The 21,639-nt window shown below is 55.0% G+C and overlaps 1 protein-coding gene across 2 annotated transcripts in view; it reads right to left on the bottom strand.

The window, feature by feature from the left end:
• Positions 1-7,829: 7,829 nt before the first annotated feature.
• LOC112412041 (trinucleotide repeat-containing gene 18 protein-like) overlaps positions 7,830-21,639 on the bottom strand; it is a 45,215-nt gene continuing 31,405 nt past the window's right edge. For both annotated transcript variants that reach the window (XM_024763499.1, XM_024763500.1), the window contains 10 exons: positions 21,356-21,497; positions 19,678-19,795; positions 19,174-19,249; positions 18,983-19,091; positions 16,023-16,139; positions 15,146-15,310; positions 13,416-14,731; positions 9,867-10,103; positions 9,662-9,736; positions 7,830-9,316 (listed from right to left, as the gene is read on the bottom strand). In XM_024763499.1, the coding sequence (XP_024619267.1) occupies positions 9,110-9,316; positions 9,662-9,736; positions 9,867-10,103; positions 13,416-14,731; positions 15,146-15,310; positions 16,023-16,139; positions 18,983-19,091; positions 19,174-19,249; positions 19,678-19,795; positions 21,356-21,497 (2,562 nt within the window). In that variant the 3' untranslated portion in view covers positions 7,830-9,109. The remainder of the gene's footprint in view (positions 9,317-9,661; positions 9,737-9,866; positions 10,104-13,415; positions 14,732-15,145; positions 15,311-16,022; positions 16,140-18,982; positions 19,092-19,173; positions 19,250-19,677; positions 19,796-21,355; positions 21,498-21,639) is intronic.

The raw sequence follows: 21,639 nt of genomic DNA, 5'->3' as shown, positions 1-21,639 counted from the left end.
ACTGTCTTCTCCACTGTATATTCTTGCCTACTTTGTTATAGATTAATTGGCCATAAGTGCACAAGTTTGTGGGCTCTCTATTCTGTTCTATTGATCTATTTGTATGTTTTTGTGTCAGTACCTTAGTGTTTTGATTATTGTAGCTTTGTAGTACAGTCTGAAGTCAGGGAGCATGATTCCTTCAGCTCTGTTCTTCTTTTTTGAGACTGTTTTGTCTATTTTGTGTTTCCATACAAATTTTTAAATTATTTGTTCTATCTCTGTGAAAAATGCCATTGGTGTTTTGATTGGGATTGCACTGAATCTGTAGATTACCTTGGGTAGTATGGACATTTTAACAATATCAATTCTTCCAGTCCAGGAAGACAGTGTGTATTTCCATCTGTTTGTGTCATCTTCAATTTCTTTCATTAATGTCTTACAGTTTTCAGAATACAAGTTTTTTCCCCTAGGTATTTTTTTTATTTTTGACGTGATGGTAAATAGGATTGTTCCTTGATTTCTCTTTCTGATAGTTCATTGTTAGTGATTAGAGATGCAGCCAATTTTTGTATATTCATTTTGTATCCTCCAATTTTACCAAATTCACTGATGAGGTCTAGTAGTTTTCTGGTGGTATCTTTAGGATTTTCTATGTATAATATCATGTTATTTGCAAACAGTGATCGTTTCACTTCTTCCTTTCCAGTTTGGATTCCTTTTTCTTTTTCTTGCCTAATTGCTGTGCCTAGGACTTCCAATACTATGTTGAATAAAAGTGGCGAGAACAGGCATTCTTGTCCCTAATCTTGGAATGCTTGCAGTTTTTCACCATCGAGAATGATTTTAGCTGTGGGTTTGTCATATATGGCCTTTATTATGTTGAGGTATGTTCCTTCTATGCCCACTTTATGGAGAGTTTTTTTGTCATAGTGGATGTGGAATTTTGTCAAAAGCTTTTTCTGTATTTATTGAGACGATCATTTGGTCTTTATTCTTCAGTGTGTAGTTTGGTGTCTCACATTGATTGATTTGCAGATATTGAAGAAGATCCTTACATTCCTGGGATGTCCCACTTGATCATGGTGTATCATCCTTTTAATGTACTGTTGGACTTGGTTTGCTAATATTTTTGAGGATTTTTGCATCTGTGTCATCAGTGATATTGGCCTTTAATTTTGTTTTTTGAGATATCTTTGTCTGGTTTTGGTATCAGGGTGATGCTTGCCTCATAGAATGTACTTGGAAGTGTTCCTTCCTCTGCAATTTTTTGGAATAGTTGGAGGAAGATAGGTGTTAAGTTTTTTCTAAATGTTTGATTGTATTCACCAGTGAAGCCATCTGGTCCTGGACTTTTGTTTGTTGGGAGTTTCTAAATTACTGATTCAGTTGCATTACTGGTAATCGGTCTGTTCATATTTTCTATTTCTTCCTGGTTCAGTCCTGGGGGATTGTACATTTCTAAGAATTTGTCCTTTTCTTCTAGGTTGTCCATTTTATTGGCATATAGTTGCTTGTAGTAGTCTCTTAAGATATTTTGTATTTCTGTGGTGTCAGTTGTACTTCTTTTTCATTTCTGATTTTATTGCTTTGGGCCTGCTCCCCCCCGTTTTTTTTTTTTTTTTTTTTTTTCTTGTTAAGTCTGGCTAAAGGTTTATCAAATTTGTTTATCTTTTTTAAGAACCAACTTTTAGTTTCAGCTTTTAGTTCTTTTTTCTTTCTTTCTTTCTTTTTTGTCTCTATTTCATTTATTTCTGTTCTGATCTTTATGATGTCTTTCCTTCTACTAACTTTGGGTTTTGTTTGTTCTTTCTGTAGTTCCTTCAGGTGTAAGGTTAGATTGTTTGAGATTTTTGTTTCCTGAGGTAAGCTTGTATCACTATAAACTTCCCTCTTAGAACTGCCTTTGCTCTGTCGCATAGATTTTGGATCATCATTTTTTTCGTTTCCACTTCTCTCTAGGTATTTCTTTATTCCCTCTTTGGTTTCTTCAGTGATCCATTGGTTGTTCAGTAACATTGTTTAGCCTCCATGTTTGTGTTTTTTGCAGTTTTTTCTTTATAGTTGATTTCTAGTTTCATAGCATTGTGGTCGGAAAAGCTGCTTGATATAATTTTAATTTTCTTAAGTTTACTGAAGCTTGTTTTGTGGCCCAGCATGTGATCTATCCTGGAGAATGTTCTATGTGCACTTGAATTTGTATTCTGCTGCTTTCAGATGGAATGTTCTATGTATATCAGTTGAGTCCATCTGGTCTAATGTGTCATTTAAGGCCATTGTTTCCTTACTGATTTTCTATCAATGGATGATCTGTCCACTGATGTAAGTGGGGTGTTAAAGTCCCTTACTATTATTATGTTACTGTCAATTTCTTTCTTTATGTCTGTTAATGCCTTCCTTATGTATTTTAGGTACTCCTGTGTTTTTTGCATATATATTTACAATTGTTATATTTTCTTCTTGGATTGATCCCTTGAACCTTCTTTGTAGTGTCCTTCTTTGTCTCTTCTAACAACAGTCTTTATTTAAACTCTATTTTGGGGAATTCCCTGGCGGTCCAGTGGTTAGGACTCCACGCTTTCACTGCAGGAGGCCCAGGTTTGATCCCTGGTCAGGGAAGGAACTAAGATGCCACAAGCTGCATGGCGTGGCCAAAAAAAAAAAAAAAATCCTGAAGTCTATTTTGTCTGAAAAGTATTGCTACTCTAGCTTAGTTTTGATTTCCATTCGCATGGAATATCTTTTTCCATCCCCTCACTTTCAGTCTGTTATGTGTCTCTAAATCTGAAGTGAGTCTCTCATAGGCAACATACGTGCAAGTCTTTTTTTTTTATCAATTCAGCCACTCTGTGTCTTTTGATTGGAGCATTCAGTCTATTTATTTACATTTAAGGTAATTATTGATATGTATGTTTTTATTGCCATTTTGCTAATTGTTTGGGGGTTGTGTTTGTAGGTCTTCTTTTCCTTTCTTCTTTTGTTCCCTTGTGATTTGATGACTGTCTTTAGTGTATTGTATTCCTTTTTCTGTTTGCATGTGTATCTATTATAGGTTTTTATGTTTTTTTGTTTTAATATTTTTACTGAAATATAGTTGATTTGCAGTGTTGTGTTCATTTCTGCTGTACAGCAAAGTGACTCGGTTTTACACATACATACATTATTTTTAATACTTTTCCATTATAGTTTGTCACAGGATATTGAATATAGTTCTTTGTGCTACACAGCAAGACCTTGTTTATCCATTCTCTATATATAAAAGCTTACATCTGCTAACCCCAGCCTCCCACTCCATCCCTCCCCCAGCTACCTCCCCCTTGGCCACCACCAGTCTGTTCTCTATGTATGTGATTCTGTTTCACAGATAGGTTCATTTGTGTCATATTTTAGATTTCATATATAAGTGGTATCATCATGGTATTTGTCTGACTGCACTCAGTATGGTAATCTCTAGTTGCATCCACGTTGCTGCAAATGGCATTATTTCATTCTTTTTCGTAGCTGAGTAGTATTCCGTTGTATACGTACACCACATCTTCTTTATCCATTTATCTGTTGATGAACATTTAGGTTGTTTCCGTGTCTTGGCTGTTGTGAATAGGGCTGCTACGAACATAGGGGTGCATGTGTCTTTTTGAATTAGAGTTTTGTCTGGATATATGCCCAGGAGTGGAATTGCTGGATCATATGGTGATTCTGTTTTTAGTTTTCTGAGGAAGTTCCATACTGTTTTCCACAGCGGCTGCACCAACTTACGTTCCCACCAACAGTGTTAGGAGGGTCCCCTTTTCTCCACATCCTCTCCAGCGTTTGTTACTTGTAGACTTTAATGATGGCCGTTCTGACCAGTGTGAGGTGGTACCTCATTGTAGTTTTGATTTGCATTTCTCTAATAATTAGCAATATAGAGCAGCTTTTCTTGTGCCTATTGGTTATCTGAATGTCTTCTTTGGAGAAATGTCTATTTAGGTCTTCTGCCCATTTTTCGATTGGATTGTTTTTTTGTTGTTGAGTTGTATGAGCTGTGTGTATATTTTGGAAAGTAAGCCCTTGTTGGTTACATAGTTTGCAAATATTTACTCCTGTTCTGTAGGTTGTCTTTTTTTTTTTTTTATGGTTTCCTTTGCTGTGCAAAAGCTTGTAAGTTTGATATGGTCCCATTTGTTTATTTTTGGTTTTATTTCTATTGCCTTAGGAGACTGACTTAAGGAAACATGGGTACAATTTACGTCAGAGAATGTTTTGCCTATGATCTCCTCTAGGAGTTTTATGGTGTCATGTCTTATGTTTAAGTCTCTAAGCCATTTTGAGTTTATTTTTGTGTATGGTGAGTTTATTTTTGTGTATGGTGACAGTCTTTTCACCACTTGCTGAAGAGACTGTCTTTTTCCACTGTATATTCTTGCCTCCTTTGTCAAAGATTAATTGACCATAAATGTGTGGGTTTATTTCTGGGCTCTCTGTTCTGTTCCATTGATGCATATGTCTGTTTTTGTGCCAGTACCACACTGTTTTGATTACTGTAGGTCTGTAGTATTTTCTTAAGTCTGAGAGGGTTATGCCTCTGAGATTTTTGGTTTGTGGTTACCATGAGGTTTTTATGTAGCAGTCTATATATATACGTAATTGTTTTAAGTTGCCAACCTCTTAACTTCAAATGCATTTGAAATACCGTACATTTGTACCCTCCTCCCCCCACGATTACTGATTTTTTTATATAAAGTTATTTTTATTTATATTATCCATTTTGTTTTGGCTGCGTTGGGTCTTCATTGCTGCGCACAGGCTTTCTCTAGTTGCAGTGAGCAGGGGCTCCTCTTCGTTGCGGTGTGTGGGCTTCTCATTGCAGTGGCTTCTCGTTGCAGAGCATGGGCTCTAGGCACGCAGGCTCAGTAGTTGTGGCTCGCGGGCTGTAGTGCGCTGGCTCAGTAGTTGTGGCGCGTGGGCTTAGTTCCGCGGCATGTGGGCTCTTCCTGGACCAGGGCTCGAACCCATGTCCCATGCCTTGGCAGGCAGATTCTTAACCACTGCACCACTAGGAAAGTCCCCGATAACTGTTTTTGATATCATATTTTACATCTAATTATTTTGTGTATCCTTTAACTGCTTATTGTGGGTTTAGGTGGCCTCACTACTACTGTCTTTTAACCTTCCTACTAGCTTGGTGCGTGAATGATTTCCTACCTTTACTGTACGTTTGCCTTTACTGATGTGTTTTTTCCTTTCATAATTTTCATGTTTTTAGTTGTGGCCTTTTCTTGTTCACTTAGAGGTTTCTTTAACATTTGTTATAAAGCTTGTTTGGTGGTGAACTCTTTTAGCTTTTGCTTGTCTGTAAAGCTTTGTTTCTGCATCCAGTCTGAACGAGAGCCTTGCTAGGTAGAGTCTTCTTGGCTGTAGGTTTTTCTTGTTCACTGTAGATATGTCGTGCCACTCCCTTCTGGCCTGTAGGCGTTCGGCTGAAAAGCCAGCTGATAGCCTTATGAGAGTTCCGGGGTTCCCTTGTATGTTGTTGTTTTTCCCTTGCTGCTTTTAATAATCTCTAATTTTTGCTGTTTTAATTACAACGTGTCTTGGTGTGTTCCTCTTTGGGTTAATCCTGTGTTGGACTCTCTGTGCTTTCTGAACTTGTATGACTGTTTCCTTTTCCAGGTTAGGGAAGTTTTCAGCTATTATGTATTCAGATATGTTCTCAACCCCTTTCTGTCTCTTCTCCTTCTGGGACCCCTGCAATGTGAATATTAACATGCTTGATGTTGTCCCAGAGGCCTCTTAAACTGTCCTCATTTCTTTTCATTGTTTTTTCTCTCACCATCAGTGGTTTCCACTACTCTTGTCTTCCAGCTCATTGACCTGTTTCTCTGTATCATTTAGTCTCCTGTTGATTCCTTCTGGTATATTTTTCATGTTACTCTTCACCTCTGGTCGTGCTTTATATTTTCTGTTAAAAGCTTCTCATTTCTTGCACTGCGCGTCCGTTCTTCTCCTGAGTTTTTTGACCCTCGTTACAATCACTACCCGGAACTCCTTCTCGGGTAGATTGCCGATCTCCACTTCACTTAGCTCTTCTTCTGGGCTTTTATCTTGTTCCTTCATCTGGAACACGTGCCTCTGTCGCCTCATTTTGCCTAAGCTGCTGTTTGTATTTTTATGTATCTGGTAGGTTGCTTATGTTTCCCGACCTTGGGGGAGTGGCCTTTCGTAGATGTCCTGTGCATCCCAGCAGTGCACTCCCCTCGTCACCCAAGCTGTATGCTCTAGGGTCTCCCCTGTGGAGGCTGTGTGGTCTTGCTGTGGCGGCGGGCTGTGGGCAGGCTCACGGGGCCCCCGCCCAGTTGGTTGCCAGGCTCTGTCTCACGTGGAGGCTGCTGGCTGCCGCTTGGCAGGGCCTGGCCACAGGGTGGCCGAGTGCAGAGCCCCAGGGGGCCCCGGGGCTAGTGCTGGCTCACTGGTGGGTGAAGTCAGGGTCCAGGAGACTCCGGGGCAGTTGCTTGCCCACTGGGGGGTCCTGGGGTTAGTGCCAGACTGCTGGCAGGCAGAGCTGGGTCCTAAGCCTGGTTGCAGGACCCAGAGGTCCCAGAGCTGGTGTAAGATCACTGGGCTGGGGGCGGTCAGGTTGTTCCTAATGCAGTTGGGTGCGGGGTGTCCTGAAGCGTGTGCTGGCCTGCTAGTGGCCAGGGACCAGCTCGTCCCAGGGCGAGAAGGTCTGGCGTGCCGTGGGCAGGCTGAGGGATTGGAGTTCTCTTGCGTCTGGCGTGTGCCCCCTGGTGGGGGTGGCAGGGCCTGGGGCTGGTGCCCGCTCACTGGGGGCTGGAGCTGAGTCCTGGGCCGTCTGGTGGGCAGGGTTGTGTCCTCAGGCAGTCTCCAGGCAGCCTGTCTGCTGCTGGGTGGGGCTGTGTCTCAAGCCCTGTTCGGCCAAGGGGTCCCAGCACCGGTGCCTACAGGCTGCTGGGTGGGCCCGGTCTTGGCGCCGGAGGAGCTAGAGGGAGGATCCCACAGCGGTACCTGCCAGCCCCAGCATACACACGCAGGAGGCCCAGGAACGGCCGCCGCCAGTGTCTGTGTCCCCAGGGCGAGCCGTAGCTGCTTCCCGCCTCTCCAGGAGACTTTGGAAGACCAGCAGGTAGGTCTGGCCCAAGATCCCAGGAAACTACAGCTTTGGCCCCGGGTCCCGGAGCGTGGGAGACTTTGTGTGTGCCCTTTAAGAGGGAAGTCTTTCTTCCCCCCAGTCCTGTGGAACTCCTGAAATTAAGCCCCACTGGCCTTCAAAGCCAAATGCTCTGGGGGCGCATTTTCCCAGGGTAGGACCCCTGAGCGGGGGGAGGGGCCTGATGTGGGGCTCAGAACTCTCCCTCCTGTGGGAGAACCTCTACCACGTTAGTTTTTCTTGTTTGTGGGTCACCCACCTGGGGATGTGGGCCCGACTATACAGCAAGTCCACCCCTCTTAACTGTCTCACTGTGGTTCTTTCTTCATGTCTTTGGTTGTAGATCTTCTTGGTAGGTTCGGTCTCTTTCACTGTGCTACTGGTGTGCTCGTGAGAGGAGGTGAGCTCAGGGGCTCTCTACTCTGCCACCTTGGGTGAGCTCCAGCTCCAGTCTGGCCGAGAGAACTTTCTGCACTGACGGATGCGGGCCAGCCGAATACAGCAGCCCACTGACCTTGTCTGACTGTTGACCACCAAAGACAGCGTCAGTGCAGCCAAGAAGCTTTTCATGTCTTTTCATTCAAATTGGTTCTTGTTTAAACAAACAGCCACATGTGGCTCCCCCCCCCAGGATCTGCATCCCGACACCAAGCCCACCCCAGCCCCTGAAATGAACCACTCCAGACAACGGTACTTTTCCAATTATAGCTTTTTTTCTTTTCTTTTTTTTATGAAAAAGATCACACAGAATTTGCCAACAAACAAAATTCCAAAAGAAACTTAAAAAAAAAAAAAGGAAAACAATAATTCCCCCAAAAAACAAAACCGAAGTCTGGCTTTTCCTTCCCTTAAGATTGTCTGGACGAGGCCTCCGGTCCCCCGGAAGGCGTGGGGGCTGTAAGTGCTTTCGTGGGCTGAGCAGGGCTGCAAGCTTGCCGGCCCCCTCTCCCCTCCCTCAGCCTCTGCTCTCCCCAAGTCCGTCTCCATCCTGGGGGCGAGTACAGTACACCTGGGCCGGGGCGGGGGCGGGGTGGGGTCGTGTGGGGTGAGGTTGGGACGGGGCCGTGAAGCTGGGTGCTAGACACGCTCATCTAACAGGAAGTAAAAGATAATATTCCGCACGTCAGAATGCGTTTGCTTTTTTTATAATTTCATAGCTATTTTTTTCACAGTTTTAAAAAGTTTATATTTATATATATTTATATATATTTATCTTTATATATATAATTAAAAACTTGACTCCATTTGAAGGCGTATGATACAGGGGAGAGTCTCTTGGTACAATAAAACTGTACAGGTTAAGAACCGCCGCCTCCCTCCGGGTATGGCCGGGACGAGGATTTCAGCACCATGGGGGTTGTCTGTAGTGTGAGGGTCTGGACCAGCGGGGTGGGCCCTCCCGGGGCCTCGGGGCATGCAGCCCCCTCCCCCTGGTGCCTGGCCGGTGCTCCTGGGCACCCCCCCCACACACACACACCTGGCTCTGTTCCCCAAGTCCAGGCCATCCTGAGAGGGTGGAGGCCGGGCCCCGGGCAGGCACCCCAGAACAGGCCCGGCCTGGTCACTGAGGCTGGGGAGACGTGGGAGCGCCCCCGTCCCACGGTGGGAGGCTCGGGGTGGGCTCCGTGCCAAGGGGGCCGGGCACTGGGAAGACCCCCAAGCAGCGGGAACCGCCCCCCCCCCAAGCGAGCATCAGGTGGGTTGCTCGGAAACCCCCTCCCACCGAATCCCCAGTTGGCACCAGGACCCGGCCGAACGCTTACAAGGTGCTGGGACCCGTGAGGGGCCCTCTCGTGGGGTCACCGAGGAGTCAGGAAGGGGGTCTGGACGTGTGCACATGTGCGCACACACGTGCATGCATACGGGCACACACATGTACACTTACGCGCCAGGCTGTCCGTGGGCACACTCGCATGCACACAACCAACGCACGAGGCCGCCGAGCCGTGGCAGTGATGGGGAGGGCCCCGCCGGGCCGGGCGCTCAGCAGAGCACAGGCACGCCGTCGGTGGAGAAGATCATGCCCGTGGTGGGCTCGTAGGTGCCCGCCAGGTAGTACAGGCCCTCGCTGTCCTGGTACTTCTTGGTCTTGAGCATCTGCTCGTACTGCTCCAGGCCCACCACCAGGCACTTGTGCGACACCGTCTGCACGTCGTTCTCGTCCACGTGGGAGGACTGGTACAGGGCGCGCTGCGGGCACACGGGCGGGCGTCAGGGTGAAGACCCCTCCCAGACCTGAAGGACCAGGGAGAGATCCCCAGAGAGAACTCGAGAAACACAGCGGGGCTGAGGACGAGGATGGACAGAGACCAAGGGAGACACCCAGAGACTAGGAGATCAAGAAACAGACACAGAGACCTGCAGAGTAAGAGACCAAGGGTGACAGACGCAGAGACAGCGGCTGGGAGAGACAGACCAGGAAACAGCAGCTCAAGGTCAGAGAGACTGGGCGGGGAGGCCGAGGGAGCCCGGCCCCTCCCGAGGCCGCGTGGGGAGGGTTATTGGAGGCCCCACCAGCGCCGCGCGCTCTCCTACCTCCATGAAGTCCTTCCTCTGGCTGGAGGCTCGCAGGGCTGCGGGGAGGCTGCGGCCGGGCTTCTGGTCCCAGTGCTGTGAGCACAGACCGGGGGCTGCGGTGAGCCCGGGCCCCGCCTTGCCTGACCCCCGACCCCGACCCCAGGGTAGGGACCGCCCCAGCCATCGCCCCCCAGCACGGCCCGACGCCGAGGCCCCGGCCCACCTGGCCCTCATGGAGGCGCTTGCCCGGGCTGGTCTCCTCGGGGTGGTAGAACCACTTGACGCGGACCACCATGTTGCTGCCCCACGACTCCCACATGCTCTGGATGCGGCCGATGTAGGGCAGGTTGGGGCGGCCAGCTGACAGGAAGACGGCACAGTCCCCGATGCGAATCATCTCCTTGCCGCGCACGATGGCCTTGTAGAAGAGCTTGCGGGCCTTGCCCTTCATGCCGCGGCGCTGTGGGCGGGCGAGTCGGGTCAGGGCACGCGCCCCGCCCCCGCCCCCGCCCCGACCCCGGGGTTCCACAGCAGCGGCGCCAGGGGAGAAGCCCCCTGCTTGCTCTGATCGGGGAGCCCTCGCTCATCCCCTTGGCCGACCGGGTTTCCAAGAGAGACTCCACGTGAACTAAGGACCCTGCAGCTGGGAGCGACTTCCAACTCCCCGTTGCTGAGCCGTGTCGGCCGGCGGGGCCGGCGGGGCCCCAGGGACGCCCCACACGCGAGCGTTTGTGCGGCAGACGCCACAGCCACTGCTGGGGCCCAGCAGGATCCCTGCTCCTCCCACTGGGTCCTGACACCAGCCCTCGAGGCACAGCAGCCCCTGTTGGCCCCCAATTTCCAGACAGGGACCGGGAGGTCCCAGGAGGGGACACGGCTGCGTCTCCGGACAGAGCACATCGCTCCCCCCCACGCTGCCCCGCACGTCGGGGCTACAACGAAGCAGGTTCACTCAACACCCACCGGGGTCACAAAGCCGCTTGCTCGCGGCACAGCCTCAGTCTACACCACCCCGAGCTCCCGCCCATTTCCCCAGGAAAGCCACTAAACAGATCAGAGCCCGGCCCGGCGGGATCCAGCACTGGGCCCACGTCTGCCAGACCCACAGTGTGGCTGGATTTTTTTTTTTTTTTTTCACTCAACAAACATTTCCTGAAGCCGCCTCAGTGCCCCCGCCTGGGCTGGCACTGGGACGCACAGATGGGCAGGCTCCAAGGAGGGAAGAGACCAGCCACCAGAATCCAAAACCCACCGCCAGGCAGCTCTGGGGCCCGTCACTGTCCCCAGGCAAACACGGAGAAGCCAGGCCTATGCAAAGCTCTGCTCTGCCCTCCAGTGGAGCCAGCGCGCCTTCTCCTCGACTAACCTGTAAAACTCGTTTCCCTTCTCGGACTGGCCACTAGGCGGCGCCAAAGCGTTTTTTGTCTTTCTTTTTTTGTCTGAACAAGAAAAACCCACAGGCTAATTTCCTACTTTATCCACCTGTCCCTTTTCTACTTTTAATTCACTGGATCCCTGGTGAGACTTTTTTTTCGGCCGCATCGCAGCAAGTGGGATCTTAGTTCCCCGACCAGGGATCAAACCCGTGCCCCCTGCAGTGGAAGCATGGAGTCCTAACCACTGGACTGCCAGGGAATTCCGTGACAGACTTTTTAATGTCCAGGTTTCTTACGTGTTCTGTAAACTGCTCAAATTATTTTCAGCTCAAAGCATGGTACTAACTGATTCAAGGTGATAGGGACGGCTAAGATCTCTAAACCAACGCATCTGACAGCAGGTATGTTTTTAGGCATCCACGGCCACTCTCCTCACAGATCCCCCTTGGGCCCCTGTGGCCAGCACAGGACTTGGTCTGGCCAATCCAAACATCCCATCCTTCTCCTGGCCATTGTGACTGGCTCAAGGGTGCACCCGGGACCTAAGCCAAAGACGTGCCAGCAACTTTAGCTTGAACCCTAAAAAAGACACCTCCTCCTACTGTCACTTCTGAGCTGGTAGAAGGTCAGCTGAAAGCTGCTGGGGCTGCCGGAGAAGGAGACCAGTACGGAGGAAGAAAGGAGAAACTCGAGCCTGGAGCACGAGCCCGAGAGTGCCTCTGAAAACAGCCCTCAGGCCCCTGGATCCAGCTGTACCTGAAGCCGGACACCCTAGACTTTCCTATTAAATGAGTTTGGCCCTGGGCTCTGACCTCTACAGCAGCAAGTGCCCCCAGCAACACTGACACTGGAACGTGCAAATGGAAGATGCTAAGATAAGGAACTGGCCAATCACCGTGGGGGCAGGACAGTGAGAACATACCTGTCCTCGGCTCAGAAGCCATCACTCCTTGATATGGCCCTGGATACAGTGCCTGCCGGGACCAGAGCTCCAGAGGAGCTGGTCTGGAATGTCTGAGTGTGGCTCGTCAGGAAAGATTCTACAAGAATCTACACATTCAAGTTTGCTATCTCAAGTGGTGGCCCTGCCAAGAGAGGCCCTTTCAGCCTGGAGCCAGCAATCGGGGGGTGGGGGACGCACGTAAAGTCCGACAACTCACACCTTGCAGGGTCGGAGCAGCACATCATCTGCCCCAGATTCAAGGTGGTGCCGCAAAGGCAGGGAAACCAGGAGCGCGGGAGCTGCGGGGGTTGGGGGAGGACCCTCCCCGACTTCCCACTCTGCAGCACTTGCCTGACCAAGGGGGGAGTTCCCCACCCTATTCTAAGGAGCCTTTGAGGGTGCAGCCTGTGGCAGGTGGAGTTGTCCACCCACCAACCCCCGGGGATCCAACTGACCCTGGGTGGCACAGTGGGGAGCCCTAAAAGGCTGCTGCCTAGACAGAAACCCCCAAGCTAGTCTTGATTCAGAACATCCTCCCAACTTCTCCGGCCTTGCTAACGCAGCCAGGGAGCTGATACAATGCAAACATGCCAGAAGCTTCTTAAGCGGTACACTGCCAGAGGCCCTGCAAGCTCATCGCTGTCAGCCCCCAACCCCTAAAACCTGCCTGGCAGCACCGGCATTAAAAAGGTCCAGACCCAGCCAGGTGCCTCCTCCTGGCCTGGCTCTGGCGTGGCCTCGGAGGACCGTGGACCAGGGCGGCAGACGCTGTGGGGAAACCAGACGGGCTGCACCCGTAGACAAGGAGCCTGGCTCTTCCTGCCCAGGGGCATGGGGTGGACTGGTGGCCTCCAGGCTGTTCCCCTTCTGCACACAGAAGCTTCTCGTGTGTGCGTGTATATGCAGGTGCATGCACGTGCGTGCATTTGTGTGTGTGTACACGTGCGTGTCTGCATGTGCCCAAGGCATGGGGGGGCCTGGAGGGCTCCTTCTGGAGAACAAACACCCACCTACTACAGGGGTGGCCACATGACTCAGACGCAGTCAACCAGAACGTTCTGCCTTGTGGGCCACACCGATTAGCTCAGGGGCAGGCAGTGACCCAGCCCGGCCAAGAGAGGGAAAGAAAGTACCTTCTGCTGTGACTGCTAATTAGCCAACCAGAAGCCTTGAGCCATTCGTTTTCAGCGGAAAATGAAGCAAAAGCAAAGAAACTCAGGTTGTGTGGCCGCGCGGTTCTGAGACCCTGCGGCATGGCAGCTAAAGGCCTGTGCGGTAAGTGGGTCCCGCGGAGGGTGGGTCTGGGTCCCGGGGACCAGAGGCAGTGCTGCTGTGTGAGGGGCAGGACTCTGGTGGAGTCAGACAGACTCCACACCCGTCACCCCGACTCTCCGCCGTGGGGCTGCTGGGAGGCCAGAGAAAGACACGTGGGGACAACCCCGCCCCCAGCTACCTGGGTGGGCTTGCCGAACCACTTCCAGAGCTGCCGGGCGGGCAGGAAGGCGGCGATCTTGGGCCGGTTCTCCACCGACGGCAGGCGCTGCCGCTTGGCCAGCTCCTTGGTGGTGGGGAGGTGGACGCCCTCCCTCTTCTTGGGCCGGCTCTTGGCCCCAGCCTGGGCCTTGGGCTGCACGGGCTGCGGGGGCTGCGGCGGGGGGGCCTGGGGCGCGGGCGCCGGCGCCTTCTTGCCTGCAGAGTGGGCCGAGGAGCGGGCCTTGGCCGCCTGCTTGGGCGCCTTGCTGGCAAGGGCCGGCGGGGCAGAGGGCCCGGCTGCCGGGGCAGGGGCGGCCTCGTCGTCCGAGCTGCAGGAAGAGTCGTCCGTGGTGGAAGAGGACGAGGACGAAGAGGACGACGACGAGGAGGACGACGAAGACGACGAGGAGGACGAAGAGGACGAGGAGGACGACGAGGACGACGAGGACGACGAGGAGGACGAGGAGGACGAAGAGGACGACGACGAGGACGAGGACGAGGACGACGAGGAGGCCCTCGAGCTGGAGGCGCTGCAGCTCCGGCCGCCACCCTGGCCGTCCTCCTCTCCCTCAGTCTCAGAACTGCTGCTGCTGCCGCCGCTGTCGCTGCTGCTGCCGCCGCTGCTGCTGCCGCCGCTCTCCGACTCCTCGGCCCCGTCCTGCTCGGCCTGGCCCTTGTCCGGGCTCTTGGGGCTCCCCGAGTCCTCGAACGTGAGCACGGCCCCAGGCTCCTGGGCCAGGTCGCCGTCCCCCGCCTTGGGCCGGGCCGCCTTGGGCTCGCTGCCGCCGGCCCCCGGAGGGTAGCTGCCCAGGCCCAGCAGGCCCTTGGGCTCCTGCCAGCCCCCCGCGCCAGCGTCCTCCCGCAGAAGCAGGGCCTCTTTGGCCTTCTTGCTTTTGGGCGACGTCACGCCCTCACGGTCCAGCTTGACGAGCAGCTCGGCCTCTTCCCCAGGCCTCCGGGCGCCCTTGGGGGCCGACTCCTCAGCAACCCGGGCCTTCTTGGGCTTGGGGCGCGTGGCGGGCATGGTGATGGGCATGGCGACGAGGGCGGTGGGGGCCAGGGCCGCGGCAGGGGCCGGCAGCTCCCCAAAGGGCTCGGGTGCCGGGCAGCTGGTGAAGGCGGACGGCGCTGGGCTGGGCTGTCGGGGAGCTGGGCGAGCCTTGGGGGCCTTGGCCCGCTTGTCCACAGATTCTGGGGGACTCTTCTTGGAACCTGGGGTGCTGATGGGCTCCAGGGCCAACGGGGTACTAGGGACCTCATCCGTCGAGCCCCCCTCCTCCAGGACGGCAGCTCTGTCTAGAAGAGAGAAGGAAAAAGCCCAGTGAGGCCAGCACTTCGCGAGCCAGTGAGCCCGTCCCCATCCCGGCTCTGCCGGGTCCTGAGCGGGGCTGGGGCGGCAGCCTCTCGGGGCCTCGGGACGAGCGGCTCTCGCACCTTAGTTGTCCACATGTGGTGGCCCCAGAGTGGCCCTCGGGAGCCTGGGCTCTTAGCCCAAAGCACTTTGCTCTGGAGGGAACACAGCTGGCTGGATCTCAGCTCTGCCTCTGACAGGTCAACGCGCCTCCCTGAGCCTCAGTTTCCTAATCTGTCACAGGGCCCAAATAGCCCTGCAGCGCCAAGTTCCCACACAGGTGGGGAGCAGTGTCTGTGCAGAGACCCTGTGTGAGCAGCAGGCCCCAGGTCCCGGCGGCCCAGGCACGGCCAACGTACCGCTCTTGGCTTTGGTGCTGGGCTTCCGCCCGCGCCCCCGGGCCTTGGCGCCGGGCTCCTCGGACCCTGGCACGGCCCCGTCTTTGCTCTCCCCGGTGTCTTTGCTGGTCTTCCGGCTGCGGCGCTTGGCGCTAGGCACCAGGAGGGCGGGGGATGGCTCAGCACCTGTGGGGCAGGACAGACAGTGGCTCAGGCCCGGGTCTCTGCTCTCCCGGCCACAGGAGTGTCATCTGTCGTGGGGAGGAGGCGGGGGGAGGGACCAGACGACACTGCATGGCCGACCCCACTCAGCCTGCCCACCTAGGCTGCGCAGTCGGGTGGGAGGCCCATCTGCAGGGACGTAGCTTGGGTGTCTGCACATGCGTGCGACGGGGGCTCCTCGAATAAATGACCAGGGTGGGGCTGACCCTGTGGCTTTCATGATCCATTTGGAGGGTTCACGAAAACACTGGACCCCTGGAAGTCAGGCAGTCCTGGGTCCGAGTCCCGGCTCTGCCTCTGACCAGTCGAGGGACCCTGGATAAGTCATTTCACCTCTTAAACCCGAGGTTCGTATTGGCCAAAGGGGATGGTATTTCCAGACACACAGGACTGGACAAGAATTGAACGCTATCACGGACACAGCGTGGAACTGCCCGTGACAGTTACCGATCCCTCCCTGGCCTGCACTGCCCGGCCTGGGGCTGGTCTCACAAGTCTCGGGATGCAGATCTGGGGAGGCCTGGGATTCCCCCCTCCCGAGACCATTCTGGGAGCCCCCACCCACACTTTCTGCCATTTCCACCCCCTGTGGGTGCAAATGGTCCAAACAGCAGACAGAGCCCAGAGCCAGCCTGCAACGGGTGGGCCCCCACCGGGCGGCAGGACCACCACTCACACTGGATCTTGTAGTCGGGGGGCAGGAGGCGGATGTGCGAGAGGGGGATCCTGCCGGTGTCTCCGTCATCAAACTCCACGGTGATCAGGTCCCCGTCATCCTCGAGGCCCAGCAAGCCTGTGGGAGGAGGGGCGGAGTCAGGGGGCCGAAGGGGAGCAGAGACGAGCCGGGAAGCAGTCCCGGGAGCAGGATGCAGGAGGGCGGGTGCGCAGCGGGCAGGACGTGGGCTTCAGAGCCAGGCAGTCCCGGGAGCACCGGCTCCCAGTCCAGCCGAGCGCGCGGCCGTGTCCACTCGTCCCGAGACCCTCCCCAGATCAACGAAGAACAGCAAGGACGGGGCTGTAAAGGACACGGAGCGGGCAAAGGGACAGCAGCGGTGAGAGTGCCGGACGTTCCGAAGACAACACCCGTGTGGACAAGAGGAACTGCCCTCACTCTGGGCTCTCTGCTCAGTCAGGGGCCTGGAAGGAGGTGGCACCAAAGAGAAGGAACCCGGCTTTCACAGGGGAGCCCCAGGATCCCCTCTCCTGAGCACCAAGCACCTCTGCAGGCAGGGATGCAGGGACCCCACCCCTGGACAGACTCGGGGGTGCCACGGCAGCAGGGGCTGCAGGCTTTACGCCTGGACACTGGGCACAGCAGAGGAGGGTGGCAGGTGCCACACCAACCAGGGTGACAGGGAAGTCCGAACAGAGTGGACTCAGGCGGTCCCAGGAGCACCGGCTCCCAGTCTGGCCAAGCGCGCGGCCGTGTCCACTCGTCCCAAGACCCTTCCCCGATCAACAAAGGATGGGGCTGGGGTCATCCCAGCCCCATTCCCAAGTGCTGGACACTGAGCCCTGAGGCTGGAGCCGTGGGCTATCTGATGAGTGAAGAGCCACAGGTGCTGGTACTGGTGTCCCTAAACAAAACATCCCCCCCCAACCTTCAGGAGGCCCTGCCCACACACAGCTTCCAGTCTGCTTGCTGAGGATCACCAGTGACGAAAGAACAGCCTCCAACAAAGGACAGCACAGAACAGAGAGGTACAGACACACAGCCCACAGGGAGAGGAAGGGAAAGGCAGAAGGAAAGAGAGCTGAAGAAACCTCAAATGGAAACAATATGTCCCCGGAAAAAAAAGGAATCCAAGAGAACAAAAAGAGAACAAAAATTAAAAAAAAAAAAAAAAAGAATATTTAGACAGTAAGAAAGAACTCTTAGGAATACTATAAATGACAGCAGAAATATCCAAAATTCAATAGAATAGAAGGGCCAGAGGGCAGAGGTGAGGAAATCTTCCAGAAAGTAGAACAAAAAGATTAAAAAAATGGACAAAAATGGGAAAAAAGATCCTAGTCTTGAGGGCCACCAGATGAGTGTGAGTTCCAGGAAAAAGAGGGTAAATGAGGGAAGGAAAATCTCCAAGAAGTAATATGAGAAAAAGTTCTAGGAACAAAGGAAATCTGCTTCCGAATCAAAGCCCCCTTCCCCCAAATACCCAGCAACACACACAGAGAGAGAGAGAGAGAGAGAGAGAGAGAGAGAGACCACATGAAATTCCCGATCTAGGAATAATGGGAAGATTCTGAGTTTCCAGAGAGAGAAAAGTGGGTCTCCTATGAAGATCTGGGCCTCTGACATCAGAATCCGGATGGAACAGTGACTTCGAAAAGGTGAAGGAAGATTATTTCCAATGTAGAATTTATACCCAGCTCAACTATCTCTAAAGAACAGGATAGGGAGCTTCCCCGGGCGCAGTGGTTGAGAGTCCACCTGCCGATGCAGGGGACGCGGGTTCGTCCCCGGTCTGGGAAGATCCCACATGCCGTGGAGTGGCTGGGCCCGTGAGCCATGGCCGCTGAGCCTGCGCGTCCGGAGCCTGTGCTCCGCAGCGGGAGAGGCCACAGCAGTGAGAGGCCCGCGTACCGCAAAAAAAAAAAGAACAGAATAGGATAAGGAGATCTTGGGCACACATGTACTTGAGGAATTTACCTCCCATGGACCCTTTTTCTCCGAAAGCTACGGAAAGGTCCTCTGCCACAAGGAGGGAAAGGGACAAGGAAGAGAAAGACATGGGATGCAGCACAGGAGAGAGAGAGAAATGGAATTCTCAGAATGATGGTAAGGGGAAATCCCAAGAGTGACACCTGTGAGGCAGGCCTAGCAAGCCGTCAGCCCCCAAGGCTCAGAGGCCAGAGAGCCCCGGGAGAGCTAAACAGAGATGAACTTTTCCCCTTGTGAGAGAACTTCCTGCCCAGCATCCCCGTTCCCATCTCCTGGGCACGTATGGATGACGTTAGGCGGCCAAGAGGTGGACTATCTTTGGCCTCTGGTTTTGGCTTCGGGCTGTAACACACACGCAGACCCCCGGCTCCCCGATGTGCTGGCTCTGCAATAGCTAAGTGTGCACTGTCTGTCTACCTGCCGGCTTTGTAGGTCTGGCGTCCACACACCCACATCTTCTGGGCTACCTGTTATTTTGTCTGCCCAGCTTCCAATCTCTTATTCTGCTAACAAGGTCAACGTTCCTGGGGAAGCGGCCTTCCCTTCTCAGTCCACAGGCAAAAATCAGGAAGCTGCCTCAGTCGTTAGCAAGGACAAGCCCAAGACCTGTGACCCACGTGAAATCCATGTGACCCAAGCCAGCTCAGTGAGACTCCATCCTAGGACCCAGATGGGAAAAGTGGGAGATTCTCTGATGACAGGATCTGTTCAGAAGGTGAGAGAGTCCCCAGGAGCGGGGTGTGATGACAGCACAGCTGAGAGCATGGCTGACGGACACTGGGAGCCTGAGCCCCGATGACACCGCGGCACAGTGACTGGGTCCAACCGCGCCTAAAGCCCTGTAAGTCTTCACTCAGACGAGCCGATAAAACTCTGTGCTTAAGGCCACCTGACTTGGGTTTCAGGAACCAAATGGATCCATGCCAACACGGCGGGAAACGGGTGTCAGGGAGGGTCTCGGGGGAGGGTCTCACCTCGGACCACGGTGCCCGGGTAGAGGCAGCGGTACTGCTGGCTCCAGTAGGCTGCGATCCTGGTCCCTTGTGGCAAGAAGCGAGTGGAGGCCGGCCTCACGTCAATGATCTGGGAAGGCGAAGGGCTGAGCGCGGGCGGTGGGCAGAAGCAGCCCCGCGCCCGCCCCCCCAGCCCCGTCTCCCTCCCTCACCGCCTCCTGCAGCAGCTGCTCCAGACAGTAGATGTGGGGCCGGTTCCCGCGCTCGCCCTCCACCACCACACGGTATCTGCGAGGCCAGGGCGGCGAGGCGTGAGGTCCCCAGGGGAACCGCCACGCCCCAGACTCCCAGCACCCCCACCCCCACCCCCGCGCGCCAGCTCTACCTCCCGCACCACGGGGACGTGCCGTTGGAGCCTGAGGGTCTGCTGACCTGCGGCATAAACTCGGGGCCAGTCTGGCCCCTCTGTGCCCCGCTTCCTCGTCTGCACAACCAGGGTTCACAGATCCAGGAGAGCCCAGCGCGCCCTCTCCTGCTCCTTCCCGCTGAGCCCCACCCGGGGGCCCGCCCATGCCCCCCGCTCCTATGCAGGGAAGCCACAGCTCAGAGAGGCGAAGCGACGCGCCCAGAGGCCCAGCAAGGCTGTGGGTGCAGGACTGGGCGAGGCGCTTAGGCTCTGAGCGGGGCTGCCCCGCCTGGCGCCTGCCCGCACTCACATGTCTGGCGAGTGCACCGTCTGCACGTGCCCCGCGTACAGCAGCTTGTCATCCATGGGGATCAGCACACGCAGGCCGTCCTTCAGCTCGTCCTTGTCGATGATGCAGGAGCGAGGGGCTGCGGGAGTGGGCTCGGGTGAGGCGGGGTCGCAGCGGGGTTGGGGGCGGGGGGTCAGCCTTGAGACCCTCCGTCCCGTCCCCTGGGCCCTGCCCCCCAGGCCCACCTGTCGCCCCGTCACCCCTCTCAGAGCAGAAGGCCCAGGGTGCCCGCGGGCACACGTGCATCTGTGCGCGCGGCTATGTGCCAGCAGACGGGCCTCGTGCGGGGCGCTGCATGCGTGCCAGGTGTGCACAGCCCCTCCCCTCCCAGCGCGTCTGCGAAGATCCCAGGCAGGGAGGAACCGGGGTGACACCCCGCAGGTGCTGCCCCACCCTCATCTGAAGACCACCCCTCTCTGAGCCCCGCCGTGAGGCGATGCGCCATCAGAGCCCGTCACGCCCCTCGGCCACAGCCCTGGGACCCCTCCACCAGCTCCTCCTCCACCTGGGATGCTATCTGTTCTGGTGGACACAATCCCCCACAGCTGGGTTGTCAGCGCTGCCCACCCCGACCAGGCCTCCGCCCGAGGCTGCCACGCCCCATCACCGCCCCGGGCCACGTCCCCTCCTGGGACCCCCACCCCAGACTCTCCTCAGTTCTTCCCCCCGGGCCCGACCACGCTGCTTCAGCCTCCTGGGCCTGCTCCTCTTCTCTATAGGACCTTGAACCTGGGCCCTCCCTGCCATTACCCCACACAGAGAAACCCAGATGGCTCGCTGGGGTGGACGGAATGACAGGCCCACTTCTTGGTTCCCGCCTGCACCCACACCCCTGCCACGGCTTCACCACAGGTGGAGTGGACTTCCCACCTCTTGACCTTGGGTGTGGCCACGTGACCTGTTTTGGCCAACGGACGAGGGTAGAAGTGCTTGAATCTGAACCGAGCGAGGTCTCGGGAGGCCTCACTGGTTCCCACTCTCCCTCTCGAGCCTCTGGCAGCACGGCCATGAGAAGAACACACCCTGACCAGCCCAGCGGTCCAGGTGGGGCAGAGCTGTCCCTGCATCAGTGGACCCCTAGCCATCCCGTTATCATGGGAGCAAGCCCAGCTAAGGTCACCCTGCTGTCCCGCTGACAACTTACTGCCACCCTCCATTGAGTCTGAGCACTTGGTTGTTACACAGCAATAGCTGACAGATACACTCCCAAGCAGGTGACAAAGCTCCTCAGGGCTGGCCCTGCTCCTCCTCTCGATCCATCCCCACCCCCACCTAATTCAGGTCCTCAACCTCAAGCTCCAGACCCCCAGGTCCAAGTGCCTACTGGATGTCACCTCCCTGGGATGTCCCCCGAGCATCCCAGCCTCCAGCCAGCAAAGCCCAGTTGCTCCCCTCTGAGACCTGTCTCGATGACAGCTTCTCCCCACCACCTGCCAATACCCATCCACACCCCTTCTCTTCCCCTCATCTGCTCACACAGCCCATGTACTCTCCCTCCTAATGCACTCAAACCCCCCCCATCTCCCTCCCAGCTGCCCATTCCCTGCCCCTCCCCATGCTAGCTCAGGCCCTAGTAACTGCCCCAGGAGAACCTCCTGCACCCGCAGGCCCAAGCCAACACAGCATCGTGGGCGCTCACCGGGAGTTAGTGGCCTCTCCACAGCCCCGCCTCGTGGCAGGTGCTCATCCTCAGAGAAGCTCGAGTCCTGGTTGGGCTCGAAGTCCTCCTCGGCAGCCATGCTCTCCATCAGCTTGCTCACGGCTCCCCCCTTCCCCCGGTTCTGGGGACAGAGCAAGAAAGACCAATGGCTTAGGACACGGCATCCCAGTCCTGCCCGGCTAGGACCCTCCCTGGAATTCCGGGGTCACACTCAGGCCTCGGTGGAGTCTGCCACATGGGGGACTGGGGTCCCAGCTGGGCTC

The sequence above is a fragment of the Neophocaena asiaeorientalis genome, unplaced genomic scaffold (assembly GCF_003031525.2).
Source record: "Neophocaena asiaeorientalis asiaeorientalis breed wild unplaced genomic scaffold, Neophocaena_asiaeorientalis_V1.1 scaffold223, whole genome shotgun sequence".
Taxonomy (NCBI): domain Eukaryota; kingdom Metazoa; phylum Chordata; class Mammalia; order Artiodactyla; family Phocoenidae; genus Neophocaena; species Neophocaena asiaeorientalis.
Note: the sequence above shows the minus strand (reverse complement) of the source record. Positions and strands in the feature narration are given on the sequence as shown.